The sequence below is a fragment of the Epinephelus moara genome, chromosome 10, assembly GCF_006386435.1.
Source record: "Epinephelus moara isolate mb chromosome 10, YSFRI_EMoa_1.0, whole genome shotgun sequence".
Classification (NCBI taxonomy): Eukaryota; Metazoa; Chordata; class Actinopteri; order Perciformes; family Serranidae; genus Epinephelus; species Epinephelus moara.
Genome location: NC_065515.1, coordinates 18,180,730 through 18,202,292, shown reverse-complemented (window position 1 = coordinate 18,202,292; position 21,563 = coordinate 18,180,730). Strand labels below are relative to the sequence as shown.

The window sequence follows — 21,563 nt, the reverse complement described above, 5'->3', positions numbered from 1 at the left end:
CAATTAGCCATTAATGCTGTCTTTGCGCTAAGAACACTGTTGGCAGAAAAGTGGCGCAGAGAAAAGAAAACTGCAAGCTGCAGGTCCTGACCAACAAGGTGCAGAGGCATGCCATAATCACTGGAAAGTCTGGGCGTGACATCCCTTATAAATGCGCTCTAGTTACCAGCAACTTTATAAAGACTGCATGTGGCTGTTGGCGCTGATCCTTGTTAATTGTGCTGTTTTAGCAGTGAGGCTAATTTGCATTGAAAAGGATTTTGCACCAAAAGTATGCATTGCATCTCATTAAAATACATGCAAATAGCAAAGGAGCACCAAGATGCTACTTTCTGGGCAGCACAGTCAGGGTGCATTTCAATTTTTGCTGGTGCTTTAAGAATTACATGTTGGTTTTTTTGTCTTATTTGTACAGGTTTATAGGCACAATGCTTTTTACAAATTTGCCTGCCAGTTTACTGTACAGTAAGACAAGAAAACGTCATCTATGAAGCTCATCATCATGAATCATCAAATGTTTGGCATTTCATCTAATAAATTACTCAACTAATGAATCGATTATCAAAACAGTAACAGTAGTTTTCTGTCACTCTACTAATCAATTCATAAAATAATAAATCTAACTCCCTTCCACTTATTTTACCGCTCTCTCTTGTACCACTAAAAGTGGTATTGGTGGTTGCAGCTATAATAGTATCAGTTAGGGATGTGGAGAATAGGTCTTTTTATCACATTAATGGAATGGCAGCTTCAGTATTGTTATTATTTAGAGTGGGCAAAATGTCCTCCACAAATAAAGCCAATGAATCGAATCAAAGTTCTTAAAGTTCATGATGAAAACAAATCATTTTAATATTAGGTTCCAAAACCACGACCACAAAGATCGCAAAGGTTCAATTCCCAGTAGCAGCACCCTCGGCTTGGTTGTTTGCTCTAACAAACATGTCGCAGACAGTGTGATGCTGGCTGGGAACTCACTCTGAACATGTTATGCAGAGCTAATAGCAACATGACATGACAGGGGAGATCAAGCAAGTAACTTTTACTGTAGAACAAAAGCCTCTAGCTCACCCTGTGCCTTCTTAACGAGAGGACAAACAGAGGAAAGTTGTGTCTCCGTTTCTGAATGTCCATGTCGTGGCTACCAGAGACTGACAACTGCGGAGGCTAATGAGGGGGCTCTGGGAAAGAACAGCCACATAATCAGATCTGTCCTACTGGGCTCCTTGGAGAGTTTGATGGGGGACAAGAGAGGACGAAACAATAAGGCGTCATGTTTATTTATTGTCCAAGACCTAGTGGTTGGAAGTGGAGTGCATTAGATGACCATGCTGTAAAACAAGTAGGGCCAGCAGAATACTTCTATTACTCTGACTTAAGCCTATAATGGTTCTTCTTGTAGCTCAGCTGTCTCCAGGATGACAACCACATCGTAAAAAATTGACCATGACCATGTTTACCTCAGTAACGCGTGATTTATTCCAACTGATACCACAGATTCCGCAACATGGGAGGCAGGGAATGGATTTTATGAGACAGGAAAGTCCTCTCTCTATACCATGGACTTTATATGCGGGGAGCAGAAGGAACTTTGGGTTTTTTGTGACAAGAAATCCCTAAGCTATAATGACATCTGAAAAAAGGGGGTTTTAGGCATCTGACCCAGAGAGTTTCCTTTTGACCACTTTTTATGGTGGCCAGTGTTTGCACTTTTTAACAATAAAAATCTGTGGTTATTCCTACTTTCCTCTACTTCTGAACAGCTCCATGAAGCAGCTGAAGGTAAAATATCTTCCTCAAGAGCACGGCGACATCATTGCTAATCCTCTATAAAGCATTCTGTGCACTCCCCACTTCCCTTCCTCAAACCAGTGGCCATCCTCTCACAGACCCAATGTCTCTGTCTTGTGGTCTGCCGTTGTCCTTCCCAGCAGTAAATAAAGACTCTGACAGTTAAAGAGCTGTTCCAGACAGTCGGCACAGCTGAGTTTTGTCATCACCCAGCTGTAAATGGGGGTGGAAAAAAAAGGAAAGACAACACATCCGGTTTCACATGGCAGTGGTAGCGTACCGTGTGATAGTTGATCATCTCCTGCAGGCTCTCAGCAAACTTTGTGAGACTGGACTGTGGAGAGAAAAGACAGACAAGCATGAGGGCTGGCAGAGAGAGTGTCACCATGTTTTCTTAAAACAATAACATACAAATAAACTCACACAAACAATAAAGATGAGGCCTGCATTAAAATAAGGAACACTAGGATTCACCATTACCTAGCTGCTTCTCAGCATGCACATTAGCAGCATATTAGCTCTTTATTAGTCATTATAAAGCACTAATTTATACCATATTATGCATGACCATATTTTACAACTACTAGGCCACTAACAACACATTTTCCCCCCAATAACCTCCTAATTACTGCTTACTGACATAGATAACATTTGTTAATAGCAGTAGTTATGCGCTATGATGGATTTACTGACTGTGAAGATGAGGCAACTTTAGAAAAGGGAACCTGCGTGAGTTGAAAAAATGTTAAACTACTAATGAACTATTTAGGAGAAAGACCTCATTTTAGAATGGGAATCATATTCAAAGTTAATTTAGACTTATCTGGACGCTATTAACACTTAGTAGTGTGCTTGAGGACCGTCTTAATCATATGATACTCAAGAGAAAACGCAGGTGCTCTTGAAGAAAAGGGTCAGCACATGGGAAGGAAAAATTAACTTCAGGCACTCGTGCATAGAGCAGGAAGAGATGTATTTGAATTAAGTTAAAAAACCTTTATTTCAAGACATGGCTGCTTACATTAAAACACCGACCAGTTTCAACCCAAAAGGTTTTTGTCAGGGTGCAGAAGGGTGGACAGAGTTAAGCAAACATTTTATAAGCTTTGTACGGGCGGTCAACCAATATTTAATAAGTGAGCACTGGTGGGTGACAGCAATAGATTACAATGAGAAGCCATTTTGAAAGTCACATGCTTTCACAAACATATATCAGAAAAAAAGGAAGGAAAGATTACTTAAATTGTATCCCTAAACATAAACTAAGGTGTAGTGTTTAAATAATAATAATGATAATGATAATAATAATAATAATAATAATAATGATAATGATAATAATAATAATAATAATAATAATGATAATAGTAGTAATGAGTGATAATGATGATAACTAATAACCTTTCTGCACCCTGACGAAGACCTTTGGGTCGAAACCGGTCTGTGTTTTAATGTAAGCGGCCATGTTTTGAAATGAAGGTTTTTTTAACTTCATTTTTTCTTCACTTGTAGTTTTGTGTTTTGTTGCAAAAGAATAAACCATATTCATTAAGGAAGAATGATTAATCTTGCAGCACCACCACCTTGTAATTCATGTACAACAACTTGATAGTAATAAGGAGGTTATTGTCTAAACTCTAAATTAATGGCCTACTATTTGTAGAATATGCAGCATTAAGGCATTATTAATGCTGTATAATGACTAATAAAGAGCCAATATGCTACTCATATACATGCTAATAGGCTACTAGGTAGAAGTGTCACCAAATTAAGGTTGCACAATAAAAAGATGCAAATTTTTAATGCATGTCTGCATGGACACATCCCCTTCTGTCAGACAGGTATGGCTACATGGAAACTTTGGTCTTTTTGGAGACAAAATGACACTTCGGGAAAGAATTCTTTTGGCTAAGTTACTCCCTCCAAATACATGCCATGGCTGGACTTCAAACCCAAGGGAGAGGCATTGAGGGAAATACACAAAGGCAGAGAGGAAGTGCTTGCCTTGCCATGCAAATTCATGTGAGAAACAAAACAAAACATCTGACCTCGACAGGACCCAGTGGACAGTACAAGGTTTTACTGGGCCTCTTTTTCTTTTAAATTTAGATTTAATCTGGTAATGTCATCAAGGATGAAAACACTTTGCTCATATGAGACAAGAAGGGAGTGCGTGCAATCAGGGAGGAAGTACAGGCCTCTTTGTATCTGGGAAGCAGGAAGAAGTCAGCCTTGGTTTTACACTGTGCAGATTAAAACTTAAAACTATATCAAATACTGCATGATTTTATAAAAATGTCAAAAGAGGCCTGTCCACACACATGCAAAAAAAGAAGAAACAAATCTACACTGCTATAATGCTTGTGACTTTCTAAGATTGAAATCAAGTCAGGTTGTATTTCTGTTTACCTCGATGACCTCATCTTTGGTGGACTGCTGGGCCAGCTCCCGGATCCCGTTAACAAACTGCTTGTTGGCTGCATTGTAGGCTTTTCCAGCATCAATCATCCCAATACACAACTTCACCAACTAGGGAGAGAGAAAGAAGCAAATGCTTAGAGGGAGCTAAGAGGAGAGGAATTTTAGAATTGAGAAATGCAGTAATAGACAGAAGTGGAGAAGAAGATAACACTTGAGTGAAGAGAAACTAGAAACAGTGCTGGTTGTTTCTTCAGGGCTTCCTCTCTTATTAAAAACACTTGACGTTTTCTGCTGAAAATGGATTCAGGAATTCATAGATCTGCTGGAGAGTGGTGCTGCAGAGCAAAAAGACCAACGCTGACGCTTAGTCAGTTTCTTGGTAATTAACAACAGGCACTTCTTTCCCTTCTGACTCATTGAGGGCAAAGATAATTCCAGGTTATGCAAACTCACAACAAATGCTGGCCGTTCTCCATCCACTCCCACACAGGAGAAGACACAGAGCCTGAGTGTCACTGCAGCCAAGGCAGCTAGAAAACTCGAGCAAAAATGCTAATCTCAAGCAAGTTAAATTAATAAAAGGTGATCAAACACGAAATGTTTGTTTCTCCTTCAGTAAGGCCTTATTCAAACATCTGACATTGATAATTTGCAGCAAACTCAACTGCATTAGGGACCTGAATCAGAAATAAAATAAAACAGTTGTATATTAAACAAATCTAAATAATGCTTTCAATCAAAATATGGCATTTCAAAAACCTAACACACTTTTCATATTTGAGAAGGTAACTTCAAATGTGACCTAACAGGTCCTCATCTTTTATGCAGCTATTACACATCAGCAGGTCTTAAAAAGGCAGATGATTATCTTTTGTACAAACACATCTCTTTCCTCTATGATTTTCTTTGCATATATTTTTCTTTTATGCATTTTGTTGTGTTTTCCACGATAACACATTATCATTTTTCTCTCTCATATGAAGTAAAACAGTTTTTAGCCTTTCAGATTCAGCCCACAGTAGTGACAGTAAAGCCTAGTTCACATTACACGACTTTCACCAAGATTTTGACCTCGCAGAGGATCTTGAGAGCCACCTTGGGTCGGAGGTGAGTTGTCAGATAGTCTGCCACGACGAGTCCTCACGCGTGAACAAGCGTACGAGCAAGTCACCCCCTCATCTGTGACTGGGATTGGATATCTGGCATGCTAGAAAACTGTCTGACACGTCTGATAAAGAGCATCAGCCAATGAGAGGCGGGATACGTCTCACATCAGCACGCAGGAGGGCGGAAGAAATATGAGGAGGACAAGCTGCAGGGTTGCCAGGTCTGCTTATTAGCCGCGACTTTGGGCTGACAAGCCAGCAAGCAACAACAACAATGGCAGCGTCCACAGGATCACAGGGAGTGCGTTGTGTTTGGACCCAGGCCCTGGACGCAGATCTGATTCAACACTGCTCCCAGTGTCCCATATCCATGCCTTTACGGTGTGTCGTCTCCAAGTTACAAAAACGTAGTTTGGTGACATCACCGCATTATCTGGGGCTCTGTTGGCGAGGGCTCGGTGGAGAAATCTTGTGGTGTGCACACACAGGTCATAACGCAGTTGGCGAGACTCCCAATGACAGAAACACACATCGCCAGGTATGAATACTCAAAAGACTACGATAGTCTCCGAGATGCAAAATCACAGTGAAAATCGTGTAATGTGAACTGGCCTTAAGTTTACTCATTTTAATTAAGCCTTGACTACCACTGCTTTTCTCCATTGCACCTCTGCTCTGTTTCATGTACACTCAGATGCCAGTTTATTAGGTACGCCTAGATAAAAGTCATGCGGTCTAATACAACAACCCTCATTGTTTCCTTTGCATTTGTAAAGGTAAGCTTGACACCGATCAGTATAATGCAGTACAGTTCAACAGCACCACAAACTGCAGGCCCCTTAAAATGATCATACAGTTGAATCAGCACTTCCCTAAAACAGTTTATAAAAAAAATCTATCATGAAATGAAGGTTTCTTGCAGGGCTGCTGTATTAGACTGCATTAGTTTAAGCTTGGTGTACCTAATGAACCAACTGAATGTATTTATATTTTGCTCTTTTGTCCAGCATGAGCTTGTTTGTATTACTGTAAGCAATCAATGACTTTTTTTGTTTTCTTGTTTGATTAGTAGATAATCTCTCGATGAAATGCAGTTCAGAAATATTCAACATATGGCACTTTGAGTTGTCTTCTCTATTAGTTTAAATAAGAGGAACTGTGAACACTGTGGTTTAGTTTTTCTGAACTGAAAGTACCCCTCACAATTCATCAAATCTGACCTCAACCTAACCTGTAACAAGATCCAAAGCCTCACAATAAGACATCAGTTAGCCCTTCTTTCATTATCTGCTCTGTTGGGAAAATAGACCCTTTATGAAAGGATTTAATATAGGCCCAGTTAAAGTCTGTTTACTTTTGACATCATGGCTCTGTGTGTATGCATCTGGCAGGTAGGAAGCTCCAAGAAAAAGTTGAACTCTGCTCTTTATAGCCCCTTGTCTCTGGACTCCACCCACGTACACGTACACACTCACACACACAAGCACACCCACTCTCCAGCAGATCCTTCCTCTCCAGAGCGAGAGGGGAAGTGAGGCCGGGGCTGAGTCACAGAGGTGGGGTGAGGAGGAGGGTGGGCCTCTGTAAGACTGTAAGTCCAGAAACAATGAAATGAGATCTCCCAAGCTTGATCTTGCCCTCAGCTGGTGAACACACTCTCAGCTCTGCGGGAGTCCAACGAGAGGAGGGATTAATTTGCTATCAGGGCAGGACACCACTACTCATTAACACTAGTTTGTTGGTGTATTAGTTCAGTCTAGTTAATTCAAGCAGAATGAGTGAGATTAACTGTGATGCAGCTCACTAAGGGAGATAATGCAATCCGAACCAGCTGCAGGAAATAATACCAAGGGGCAAGACTTTATTGGTATTACGAAACAGGGGTTCCCGTGTGAAAGTTAGCTGTTATTTAGAGAGTCAAGAAAAACAAGAAGCTAAAACCCTCTATGGACTGGTGTTCATCCTCAGCAAATGACTCTACAGATGGAGAACCATCCTTATTTAACTGTGCTTCACAAGGACTGTGTTCTGACACCACCTGCACCCTAAATGTCAAACCTCACCCATATGGTGTACTATGGCACCCAAAATGTTTCCATTCCCTGGTCACGACCTGAGCAGATTCATTTACCGTTTTTCTGATTTAAAACAAAATGTGATTGTGTGGACAGAAGATGATTAAAGGCTCATAGGGGGAATTAATCAGGCACAGGTAAACCGCCATTTGGCTGACAGTTGGTGTTAATTTCCCACTGTGTTGGCAGCGAGCAGAGATGTGATCCGATCCAATTTCAGAATCGCTGGTTGCATCTGATGACTGCAGTGAGTCAGGATTTTTAGAAGTAAGAGGTATTACTGTGCATTACAGTGTTGCAGCACATACCACAGTGTAATGGGTGTATGTCTTCATATACTTCGTGCGCACCCACATGTCAGGGTTGGGCCAGTGTGAAAATTTTCTTCACCAGTCTACTTGGTGGTGATAATGCACCTCCGAGCTGGTTTGCCAACTGTTATTATGCACTAACGCTACGATCAGACTGCAGGCAAATCAGATTTGTAGTTCAAATCTGATCTTAAGGATAGACTGTCAACACTGTGATATGCAGTAATCAGATCGGATATGTGTCCAGACATCACCAACCTATCTGCGTGGGTTGCTGTGGTTACAACGTAGGCGTCAATAACTGTTGCAACACTGGTGACATGCATGAGAAATGGAGGTCCAATATTTCGCCCTCCAAACAACTTAATTTGGCATCTGTCCACGGACCTGTTGTTCCTCATGTTGTCCTTTTTAGCGTTCTCTTGCAGTAGCATGGATCTGCACACCACTTCCGTCACACTGGATTTATTATCGTCATTGTTTGTTGCGTTCAAAGACACTTTTATATCTGATATCTGCATCCTGAGTGAGATACATTTGTAGAAATCTGAGTGGAATCCTATTTCAAACCACCTCCAAATAAGGTTGGTTCAGGCTTCCTAGAATCAATCTGGACATGCCAAAAAAAGGGTTTTGGCAGGCAGCTTGAGCAAGACCTATGAAGCAGAGAGTGAAGCTGCATCCCAATCAGCAGGACCACTCATACATTGTGTTGCTGCAGTGTTTAGACGCTGCCTTGTCTATGTTTTTCAGCTAACCACTTTTATCATCTTCAAATGCAAAGTGTTGCAATACTGCTGCAGTTTTAGTTTTGTCATGTCATGTCTCGTAACCCTAAACTAGCTAGTAAACAAGCACAACATCCCCTCTCCCACCTCTTCTGAAATTTGATGTATTTTTCATGAAATTACCAGCCTCGGCTCAGCAGTAAATTGGGCTGTTAGCCAGTATTGGCTCCATTAGTGCACTTACAAATATAACATTATGTTAATTACATCCTCATATTGCTAATTATTGATGCAATCCAAGTTGGATTTAGCGCTGCAACGATGTCAGCACAGGTTGCTGATGTAGTCTACTATCTATTTTGCCAAAACATGTCATAATAAAAAATGTCAGTTCAGCTGGTTTGCATAAAATCAAACTGGTTTAAGCTCGTACACCGGACTGGCAAAACAAGAAATCAATCCAACTCCACCACATACTTCATGAATGCGTGAGCCAGGTGCACAGTGTCTATATTAGTGTCTTACTCAAAGGCAATCTGCCAAAGGATATACTGGGGACAAGGCCAGGGGCAAACCTGAGACTTTCCACTCACAGGATGGCCTCTGTAGCTGCCAGCTCTCACAGTAGAACAAATGAATAATTAGGCGATGTTTTCCATGGGTGGTACTCACTTTGTCGAGCTTGGATTCCAACTCGCACACATCCCCCTCCACTTCCTCTATGGTGGCTCTGTGGGGACAGAAGAAAAAAGCATTTGAAATCAAGTGTAACCATGACTCAATAATAGTATCAACTGACACTGAGAAGCGTTAATGTGCGAGATGGTGAAGGGAAAATAAAAGACACACTGCAGAGATGAACACGGACTCCCTCTGTGCCACTCTGGTTTACCATCTTTGCCACATTATTAAAAGTCTCCCAGTGAGTGATTTGAAACAAAACAAAAAATATCATCTTATTTCACAAGTGAGGGCATTTAATGTTCCACATGACGTTACAAAACAGCATGAAAACGGCACAATTATCCCTGACATAATTCCTTGATTACTTCACCAGATTTTTAGGATTATGCTCTATGATTACAGGACACATATTCCCTCGACTGTTATCATCATCTTTAAATACAGGGGGGACTTCAAGTGAAATGTAACAATTCAATTTCACCAACAAGCCCGTATTCTCTAATTATAGCCACTGCAAACTACAATTGTAATACATGACATTATGCGCTCCTACAGTACTGACACAACCAGAAACACACACCATTAGAGGCAGCCAAACTGAGAGCTGCCATTTTGGGTAATGCCGCAGGGCTGGAGTCAGGTCTGGCAGTCTGCCCCTTAAAATGTGACAAAGCACAGCTTGGTTCTCCACAGGATCAACAGCCCACAAGCATGCGAGTGCCACGACTGGGGGAGAAGAAACTCAAAGACCTCATCCCAGCTCCGGCTTGGTAAATTAATCAGTGCTCATTTTTGATAATAATCTATGTCACGGTGACCTTACTTCAGTGTAAGTAGGGTACATGAGCAGCTGATAAGTGGATCTACAACTGTGCACACAGTAAACTAACAGAGGTAAAAAAAAAAAAAAAAAAATCATAAATAGGAAAAGCGCAACCACCATGAAGAATGTTGTGAAGATTTTTTTTAAATGTATCCTACTCAATTACACATCAGCAGCCCTCGACACTAGGGCAGCCTGGGTTACATCACCCTTGTATGAACTATCCACTATTTATGTTGGCAACTTACGCCACATTTTTAAGTGGTATTTGTGCAAATTTTTCACCCTGCAAAGTTAAAAACACAGGAACAGAGAGCAGCAAAAGGCACAACTGCAAAATAAACAGAGAGCCAGAGAAAAAATGTCTTTGCTTGCACTTTATAAAAAGTGAATATATGACACAGTTCGACTTTTGCATGGTGTTTAGTCTGGTCTAGTTGTGTCTTTTAGATGATGCATGTTCCACATTTACAGCAGTTTAGCAGTAATAATCTCCAGAGAGGCAATTTAACACAATGGGAACACTGGAACTGGTGCAGTCGGGGCACTTTTCTTGCAAAACTGATTATCTAGATTTCAGGCTTATTGTGCTGTTACCTTCAGTGTTAATCACTGGATATAAGAACATTAATTTAATGCCTGCATGTAAATGTCATCGTCTTTATGCGTGCAAGATTTCATGCAGCACTGTGAGAGCGTGTGCGTCATGTGTCAGTATAAAGCAGCAGGATTATCAGAGACACCCTGCAGTAGCAGCGGGTGGCATTCCCCAAACCCCCTCCAGCTGTTTGTTCTTCCGTATGGTGTCACACTGACAGCTGCCAACATCTGGTCACTGTCAGGGAAAAACAAGTGGCTGACTGAGTGCTATTGACGAGGGATGCTGGGATCATGGATTCCTGTGTAGAGAATCTTTATTACTGTGCGTATGCAATGTGTTTTATTCTTTTACAATAACAAGCACTAGTACAATAAATGAAAGCTTTATTTCAAAGCAGGGACCACGGAGTCCTGAGCAACGTCAGTAGAATTTTAATTTCACTGTCACTTGACTTTATTAGTAGTCATCACTCCATTTACAGTAAATCCATCTAGACGATGTTCTGTATGTATCAGTGTCTTTTATATGAAGGGGGCTGTTATGTAAAGTACTGCTTGAGGGCAGTAAGTTCAGACCAACATCACTGACATGAAGTCCTCTATTTTGTACAGACTGAAATTTATCTGAAAGAATCCATAAACCAAATTTATTTGTCTCATTTACATTTGTGCTTCATCAGCAAGTTAAGTGCTGTACAACCTTCAAGCATCTGAATACACTCCCCCTACTACAGAACATTAATGATTTAACTGAGCGGAAAATTTAAGAGGTTTCTACACCGATATATCTCATGACACCAAGATAAATGTCAGGCAGAATGCCAACTGGTAACAAACCAACATCTGGCTGCATGACAGCCTGGCCTCAGTGTTGCCAAAAATCCTTCTTGAAGGGTATACTATGCCAGATTTTCCTAAAAAACAATGAATAAACTTGAAAGAGTACAAAAGTAGTCCCTTTCTTTCATCACTCATGACCCACTAGAAGTATTTAGCTGCACAGACCCTGTCCTCTGCCTGTATTTTCTTATGTTCTTCTTAATGATACTGTGGACGGGATGTTTATAGGCTGTAACCTCTGGCACAGTGGTGTGTAGCCGCTAGCCAATAACAGCACACAGGTGAGTTTGGGATTTTATGGAAAAGGAAGTGACCAGGTGCCAAACTGTACGCGGCACACGTCCAAGAGGAAGCTATGAATATTGCGAAACAATGCCAGAAAACCGCAAATACAGCATGGGGAAACACCAAGCAAACGACACCTTTTCCAAAATGAGAGTAAGTCTGGGATTGGCTTTTACTTTCACTTTCGCTGGTGAGCACACAAGAAGGGAATAGGGATGAAGACTGACACAGAGTTGGCTTGTTTTCTGTTGGACAGGTAGGGGCTAGCAGTTGGCTTAGTTAGCTCACTAAAGTAACGGCTTTTCAATTACAACAAATGTAACATTCTAGTACAGTAGCTGCGTACGTACAATTAGTGTAGTGTAATGACCAAGACACTCAGCTACATGGTCTTCAGGAGTGGTGGTCCATTGCTGAACTTGACCTCAAATATTGCCATGTTTAAAATAAATATGATGTTAACATGCTGACTCTGCCAGGAGAAGGAGAGAACTTGTGTTGCAACTAAGTGCATTTAATCAGAAAAGCATGCAGGCAGCAGCTCAGTCAGCAAGTTGAAGTGTGGGCATGCCAAAACTGAACTGTTGCATCTGCAGAAACTGACATGAGGCCAATTTAGTCAAATATATTTAGTGCACTTTCATGCTACACCGCAAAAAGGATGTATTGTAGATTGATGCATACAAACACAAACTTGAATAGCATGAAATAGCAGCAGTTTAATCGATTCATTATATCTTCTGTGCTTTTAAATTCAACGAACCTAGTCCAAGAGAAAGGCATGCAACATGGGAACAGTGTCACAGAGTGTCATTGTCAACTTTCATGACTTTTTGTTAACCAAACACAGAGGAATAAACCGAGGGCTTCAGCAGACGAGAGGGGCAAAACAGGGTCAAAAGCAATAAAGAGCTTGCCTCTTTCACAGAGACATTAATCCTGCAGGTCAGAAGCTAAGGAGCACGTTACAGGCCCTGTTTGCCTTTGTCAGTTGCTGAAGGCAAAGTCCATTTCTTTGATGAATCACCCACATGATGACTGTGCTGCTGACAGGCTCTACTGTCACAGATTTGGCCTATTATTAACTTTTTATATATTTCTACACTGGGCATTTTGCTGGTACAAATGCAGTGAGTGAAGAGAGTGCAAGCTACAATGTCTGGCTTGCCAGAATTACCAAAAAGCAGAGTACAGAGCCAAAGATTTCACAGAGCAGCATGTCTTGGATTAGTCTTCCCTGGAAGATTTGGGTGTGATCTTAAGAAAATCATACAGAGACAGGGTAATTACGCTGATATTATCCCTTGTAAAAACAACCACAATAATACCCTCAATCAAATAAAGCTCTCTGATTAAGGAATTGAAGCATGGGCCTCCGAATTCTTATGTAATTATTAATTCTGAATACATGCTATAAGCAGATACATAAGAGATTCTATATTTAGGAATATCTGTCCTTGATAAACGCATTTGATATGGACACCTTTGGAGGTCAGCTCTCAGATGTGAATATGTAAAACTCAATGAATCGAAGGCAGGATGGCCCGGAAAAGGTCAGGCATACTCAACCATCTTCTTCCTGGAAAAATTATTGTTTGGAAAAGTTAGCCTTGGAAATCTAACCTAATCCTCTGTCAGTCAGCCGCTTTCTGGCTTTCCATGCAACTACAGGAACACGACTATTTCCTTCTGATCTCGTAACTCGAGCCTGCAGGGTGAACTTGTGAAAGTGCTGACAGAGGATAAGAAAAGGAGGGGCCCTGGCAAAATGAAAATCTGGGCCATTGCCTCACAGCTCTGACCTTGGAGCATGTCCAGCCTGAGTCTGGATAACGAGCAGCAGAAGAAAGCATGATAGAACGAAAGACACAGGCTTTGAATTCTAAACACACACCCACACACACACGTCTTTTTCACCGGAAAGAACGGGGTGATGCATTCTCCTTGAAAACATGGCACTCAACACAAAGAAAAAAATACAATGAAATTCCACATATCCGACAACTAGAGGACTTCAGAGCATCATAAGATAATCAGAAGACCATAAGTTACTGGAAATTTCATAGAATAAAGATGAAATTGCACAGCTTTCAGAAAGGATTGCCTTAGCAAAGAGCTAGATGGGCGATACCTTAATGACTAGAGTAGGTCTATTAGGTTTATTATACCTATGGTCACACACATGGCAGCTATGAAAATCATTAGAGATGCATGAACACCAAAGTACACAGGTAACAACTGCTTCTTGAAGTGCAAACTAGCCAATAACCTTGTGATCTGCTGTGGGTTTATAAACTATAAATTACTTGGTATGAGAAACGAGGTTGTAACATTTTATTATGTGATTGCTGTTACCCAAAGATGTTGAAAATCATGTATGTGCACATATATTTTAGAAGCAGTGGCACTTGTGGCAATAAACACAGCCCCAAAGCAATGTCACACCATGTCCTTAAGTTATTGCACAATAAAAGACTGATAAAGGAGATCATGTGGTTTATGCAAACCTAAATCTCTTAATCTCAAATGCTCAGAACGTGATAGTGAAGAGAGTAAGATAGAGTAGTGGTTTGTTGTCAGTTCATTGTCAGCTCTGAAAGGAGTGTAACTCAATGGTTTACGTCGTATAGATTTGAGCACAAGATATTAAACACCAGTGAGGATACAACAGCGCTAAGTGCAACACCATTGACCTGCAATAAATACATTTTTGGTCAATAATGTAAAATCTAAAGTGAAAGCTGCATACTGATTTTAACTGAAATTTGACTCCAGACTTGCCAGTCGAATCACAGCACTTTCGTTTTAGCTGTTGCGTCATTGTACACAGAGCAATACCGGAGCAACAGCATGGCAGTCTGTGCACTTCACAAACCAAGTCATGTCTTGAAACAACCTCCCCACAAAGCTAACTCTAATGGAAGTAGAAAAAGTAAGGGCAGCTCATCGCCGGACAAGGCACGGCAGCACGACTCGTGTCTGTCTGCTGCTCCGGTGCTGAATGTTAATGAAGTCAGTTAAATTAAACTACTGTAGAGCCACACGCTGGTGCAACCTCCTCTACTGCTCTCCAGCGTGAATGACTGCTCGGCTGACAGTGCTGTCAGCAGCCCGGGAGGAGAGCCAAAATCTGTTCATCATCTGTGATGTGAAAACATCAAAGGCTTTCAAACATGGTTCTTACAGGTAAAACATGAGACTCAGACAGGCTGATATAGGAGCTGAGTGTGGGAGGCTGCAGCTGAAATGAACTGACACTATCTGAGCTGCCGGGAGGTGAATAAGATATTTCTCATATTTGTAAGTAAGGTGAGTTGAAGAAAAGACATCAGTTAGGTGTTTCTAATAATGAAAAATATCTATGGATTGAAAAAGGATGAACCAACGAAGCCACAAACCCCCATTTTTAGGGGCTAGACAAAGCAAAGAGTCTGCTGATGGCCATAAGAAATCATTTTCATGCTCTCTTAGGCACGGCAGAGATTATCGCAACACTCTCAGACATCAGTTAACTTTAGAAAATAAAAGATGTAGCAATCACACATCTTTACGAACTTCAAGAGGATCCACATCTTATACTATAACTAAAAAAGTCAAACGGTGAACAGGGGGTGCTTTGTTTTCCTTCAACATTCAGACACACTTCACCATTCTCACTATGGTGACACAGTGTGGTCTCAACATTGCATCATGGCGTCAATAAGCTTGCATCTCTCAACAGCACGCACTGTGATAAAGTAGATTGGGCGATAAGCAGACAGCTCGGACGATGCAGGTACTCTGCTCTCAGTGTGAGGACATTCATGCCAGACATCTGATATCTGGTTTCTGCAAATGAAAAAGAAGCAGCAGCTGCCGCCAAAGCAGACGATAAAGAAGGACTTTATGTGGTGAAGATGTAATCGGAAGACGATACCATCTCGCTGAAGTAAATAAACCAGACAACAGTCATAATATGCCATGTGGGGCTATGTCTTATGTACTACGCACCATTAGTGCATTTTGTGTTGAAACATTGAATGGAGTGCTGAATTATGGCAGTATTAATGTGCTATTAAACATATAAATCTTATAGTTTGGTCCAACTATCAGTCCATCTTTGAGAGGACCGAAACACTTTCAACTTGCACAGCTGCATCTGTGTGTCACTTTGTGCCGCCCCAGGCTCTGCATGCTATTGAGCCACCTCTAAATGTTAACCCACATCCTGTCTGACCGCACAGATTTAAAAAACACAATAATACAAAAAAGAAAAGGAGCAGTGTGTAAGATTTAGGGGGATTTAGTGGCAGGTAGCAGTGAGGATTGCAGATTGCAAGCAGCTGAAGCTTTTCCCGGTTAGGATTCTTTTGGTGTTGGTTGTTTTTAAAGATTATTTTTATGGCTTTTTACCTATTTGATAGGACTAATTCTAAGCGTGAAGGGGGGAAAGAGAGGGGACGACTTGCAGCAAAGGGCCACGGGCTGGAATCGAATCCATGGCCGCTGTGGCAATGACATAGCCTTTGTATATGAGGTGCCTGCTATACCTGGTGAGCTACTGGGCACCCCCAGAAGGTTTTTAATTTGGAGCTGAATTATCCGCAGAGGTCTCTTCCTCTCAAAAACAAACAGACCCTGTGATTTAAGCCAGTAAAGACACTGAATAAAGCAGTTTCACATTACAAATCAGTGTTTCTCTGATGCTGTTTGGCATGTCGGAGACAGGACACTAACCTAGCATCTGCTAATTTGTGCTCACCTTTTTTCTCCGATAACTTAAGATCCAGATGTTCAGGAGGTTTTGACCGGGAGCTGAATTATCCGCAGAGGTCTTGCTCTCTCCAAAACAAACAGACTTGGTGATTTGAAGTGCTAAAAAGCACTGAATTAAACAATTTAATGTTTTATTTAGTGTGTATAATTTTGTGTTTTGCTGACACTCTCGTTGCAGAGGGGCTGCTACCTACAGTGTCCAATGCCTATCTAGAGCCACTGTTCAGTTTGTCCGTTCTGGGCTGCTGTAGGAACATGACGGTGCAACATGGCGATCGCTGTAGACGAGGACCCGCTCTATGAGTAGATATAAAGGCAATGAAAACAAAATGATTCTTATATTCAGGTAATTATACACTAAAGAAAACACACTTATGCCATTTCTGCCAATATATCCCTCTAAACCCAACACACTGGACCTTTAAAAATGACTTCAAGCTATTATGTCATTATTATCTACAAAGTTATAGATATATTTTCTGTCAAATTAATAGACTTGCTAATGGTTTTAGCTCTAATATCCTTTATGTGTCTTTAACTGCTTCTCAGAGTCGATCTGTTCTAACTTGTGATAAAACTGTCAAGAAAACAGTTTTTAGGAAGTAAATGCTCCGGAGTTCATGTGGCAGCTTTGAGTGTATTTGCTGTGACTACACCGTGTCTGGTTTTACTCATTCAGCACCAAAGAGAAATCATATCCACCACATGTGTTGACCTTTACAGCTCAGGGAGGACTCTCCCTCTGTGACAAAGCGAGGGTGGAAGGAGTAACTGCCAGCAGACATGTAAAAGGAAACGGCAACATATGATTACTAGCTTTTTTCACTAAATGGAACAATATAAATTAGGGAACTAAGACGTCCTGGTTTAAGTGCTGTTTGGGTGTGAGGGTGAAGCTGGGGCTAAATAAAGACAGACGTGTGGTATGAAGGAGACTACAGCCCTTAAAGAAAGGAAGAAGAAAAAAGCCTGCCTTTTCAACCACATCAGTGAGAAAGAGGCCAATTCAGCATCACTGAGGGAATGTTTGGGTCCTATTTTGCTTTAAGTTGACCAAGATCACGCAAAGGGACGCTGATCTACAGTGTATGCCATGCAGTCATCCACAATACTATACGTCTAGAGGAGAAGCTACCTGCTTGGATTATATTAGTTCTGATTAAACTTATATACACTCAATAACCAGAGCCACCAGCTGCCAACATGTTCTTTTTCTGTAATTTTCTACTTTGGAAAAATCAATAAAATTTGAATCTCGTGAAGGGAAGGGGGGAGTAATTGTGGACAGTACTTGTACTGATCCGGGGGAGAATGACAATTCAGTTCTTGTTTTTGTTCTCTTATATCTCCTGGGATTTTTGTAATGTAATATGAGAATGTATGCTTAACTTCTGAAGCAAGTTTCTTACCACATCCCTGTATTCTTTACTGTAAACTCCAATAAAAAAATCCCACAAAGGAGTTTACATTGGGGGCCAAATGCAGTTCAAGTCTGACTAAACCAGTTATTAATGTCTTCAGTTTAGGTTTCCTCATAGGGATATGCGTTTGATTCTTGTAGTTTAGTTAAAGCTGGAAAAGGCAAAAAAGAAAAAGACCATTTGCACATTCGCTCAGCCCTTTCTTGCCCTTCTCTCCACCCATCTCTGTTTATCAGACAAGAATTAGCCAGCTAGACACCCCCAGGTCCCTCCGCCTCACTCCCCACCACTGTGGACTGCTTCCCCAGGAAGAAAGCAGCAGCATCTCTGGTGACGGACCTCACATTCAGCCAGAGCAGACCCCCCAGCAATGGGTGTCACAGCAGACTGGTGGCCAGCTGCAGCTCCAAGTCTAATTTGTGTAATGGCAGCAACAGAAAGTTTGCTGATCCTGCAGCGTGTCTGGGCTGTCCAGTCCCCCGCAGCTGTTTTTTTGCACTGGCCAGATTCAGTTGCTGGAAGTTGCTACCTGCTCTACTTCTCGTGAGGTGGTCTATAGTGGTGGGGGGTGAGGAGGAGGACATACTTTGATTCAAGGCTCTATTTAACATTAGCTTCAGCCACAACTGTGCACTTTTGGCCTCAGCAGAAGGCTAAACCATTAGCAATATTTCTGAAACACTATGCCATTACTGAGACCTTCCTTTTTTGGGTTGCTTGATGCCAATGCTGTATTAACAGCTTCTGCAGGATTCTTCGCCACTGAATCAGGCTTTCCCTTCTTTCCGAAGGGACATGCAAGTGTATCTACATGTGTAAAACAGCCGAAAGTAACACCCTCTCTCTGAAATGACTTGTGATCGGCAAAAGTCTCCTCACATGGGATAGATTTTCTAAATCCTGAAAACAGAGCCAAGAGGAGGTACAGAAGTCTAGTTTTCTCTCAGGACACTTGAATTACAATATTCTCAAAGTTAATTATGGGATTTTTGCCCAGTGGTACCAAAATTAAACTGTCCAGCCCAGGTTTAAATGTCAAATAAATGTGAGAATTGTTAATCATATTTCAGAGTCTGAGTAGAACATCTTTAAACTGCTTGTTTTCTTCAACCAACACATTAAAAAGGGAAAGGCAGCACATCACCATTTGAAAAGCTGGAATGATCTATGTGTACTGAAGAAACACAATACTACCTTAAACTGTGACGTGCAGACATGGCGCCAACACTAACAGGGTTGCCCTGGGTTGCCCCACTAAAATCTGTGCATGTGTTATTGTAGTTACTCTGAGTAAACATCTGCATAAATGGTGTTATTTTAGTAGTGGCTGACTAATTTTTTTACACTGCCAACAACCAACCAAAACAAACAACAGAGAGAGACAAAGCCTTAGATCCTTTCTGTGCTATTCACCCTCCACCTATAACTTACGGCTCTGACTACACAGTAACATCTATAAAAACGGAGACACCTAATTCTTCTGCAGTGATTCAGTGACCATGAACCAAAACAAAGAAAGCCGCCTCTCTGGCTGAGTGTTGGCAGCAGCCCAGCAGGCTGTGCGCACTCTGCATGCAGGAGCGAGGCCGTTGAACAGGTTTGTCGTTCATTCTGCCAACACAATAGAGCCTACTGTGGGCCTGTGGCACAGACCTTAGCACTTCAAAGACATAAGCTGACACTCGAAGACCATCTGCCCTTCAGAGAATTTCACTATCCTGCAAACTGGAGGATATTTCCTAATGCAGATCTTCTGCACTTTGAGGGTTGGCTGCTGACTGGAAATCTGTTTCCACCGCACATCTGACCAACACGACTAGAACGATTCATCGATCAATTGATTAGCTGATCAGACAGAAAATAAACCTACATTTTTAAAGTAAAACTGCCATAATTAGCATAATTTAGCACCAGATTCTCATTCATGAGGACAACCTTGTCTCCTGGAAATTACCTTTGTATGTTACTAAACTGCTTTCTTAATTACGTTGTGTATCGCTGCCTGGTTCAAAGACACTACACTCACGTAGGCTCTTAAAGGTCGAAACTGGGAAGAATGGCAAGCACACAAATCCCGGGTTTGCGTTTATATGGCTATCTAGGGTTTAGGTAACAAATGCACTTTGGTATCAACATTTTTGTAACTTGCCAGGTGCGTTAATTAGCAACATTTCTACGTGATTCACTTGGCATTATGTTTGTATATTAGTTGTACAGTAGTTGCTATTAGTTGTTTAGCCCTGCGATAGTCTGACAACCTGTCCAGGGTGTACCCCGCCTCTCGCCCAAAGTCAGCTGGGATAGGTTCCAGTGCCCCCCACTATCCCTAACAGTATAAGCGGTTACAGAAAATGAATGAATAAAGTTAACTGTATATAAACGTAATTTCAAGGAGACGGGGCTGTCATCCATTTTCTTTCTCATTTGCCAGTAAACTGATTATTTTTGGGTAATGGACTGCAGTTCAGAAAAAAAAATCACTTTGGTCTTTAGGAATTTCTGATGAGCCCTTTTCACAACAATTTATAAACCAAACCATATATCGATTCATCAATTTAATAATGGGCAGATTAACAGAGTGAAAATAACTGCAGTCCTAATGTCATGACACATTTTCGCCCCATTCCCATGAGTCATTTAATGTTAAGTATCTGTCAGCATAAAGTCTAATCCCATATTTATATTCTCCCACATAATACAGCTTCAAACTCCACAGTTAGCTCAAAGCAAGCTTACTTCCAAACGACTATAACTAATCCAATTTAGATATGTCTGACAGCTGAAAAGCCCCGCATTACAACTTCCCTTTGATGTTTTCTAATTATATTTTGTATAGTGTCCGGCAGCAGTGCTTTGTTATGTCCTCTTTCCTCTGATGCTTTCAATAATGTTTCAATATATAGAGAGGAATACACACAGGGCTTGCTTTTTTTTGTTTTTAATTTACAGCCTCGTGTCTGCCATGAGGGAATGGATAGTTTATTCCACTGGACTGAGATGACAGTGGTGGTGGCAAACAGCTCAACACTTTGAATGTGTTACTGTGGATGGAAATGTAAAGAATGGGGTGAGCGTCAGTGCTGTGACGTAGATCCTGTAATTGTTAGAGAGCGGAGCGGCGGAGATATGGAGGGGGGTCCCACTGTGGTAAAATCCCACCATTAGACGCACGAGCTTGGACAACATCAACAAGATGAGGTCATTACTTAAAGATAAACAGTTACACGGGCTTTTGGGAACTCCAGCTTGTTGTCGTAATGAATGAACATTTAGGCCAATTTTGTATTTATCGTACATCCTCATCCTTCCTATTTCTTACATAAACTGTAGGAAGGAAACAGTCATAAATACAGCACTTTCAAAATCTACTGTGAAGACTGAGGAGTGATCACCAAAACAAATGAAGATGACAGCAGTAAACCAGGGGTGCAACTAGCCATTCGATAAACTGTTCGGCCTACAAACATCAAAAACACTTTCGAAGAGTGCCTTTTTATTTATTATGCTGCTCCATACTTAGTGAAATACGACTGTGTCTAGTTGTACCAATTGAGCAGGAGTGCAGTCAGTCCTCACATTTCATTAGCTGTTAATTTCCTTTATTAATAACCATTAAAAGCAAACGAACCGCAGCTCAATTTAATCAAACTGCAACAACCTCGGCTTGCTAACAAGCCTGCAGCTGGACTCCCATGGGAAACTAATCACTGAGAATCGCAGCACGAG

General features: G+C 41.3%; 1 protein-coding gene across 2 annotated transcripts in view; it reads right to left on the bottom strand.

Moving 5' to 3' along the window:
* LOC126396450 (arf-GAP with coiled-coil, ANK repeat and PH domain-containing protein 2-like) overlaps positions 1–21,563 on the bottom strand; it is a 72,045-nt gene that overhangs the window by 44,445 nt on the left and 6,037 nt on the right. For both annotated transcript variants that reach the window (XM_050054539.1, XM_050054540.1), the window contains exons 2-4: positions 9,102–9,159; positions 4,198–4,317; positions 2,072–2,125 (exon numbers count right to left, since the gene is read on the bottom strand). In XM_050054539.1, coding sequence (XP_049910496.1) covers positions 2,072–2,125; positions 4,198–4,317; positions 9,102–9,159 — 232 coding nt within the window. The remainder of the gene's footprint in view (positions 1–2,071; positions 2,126–4,197; positions 4,318–9,101; positions 9,160–21,563) is intronic.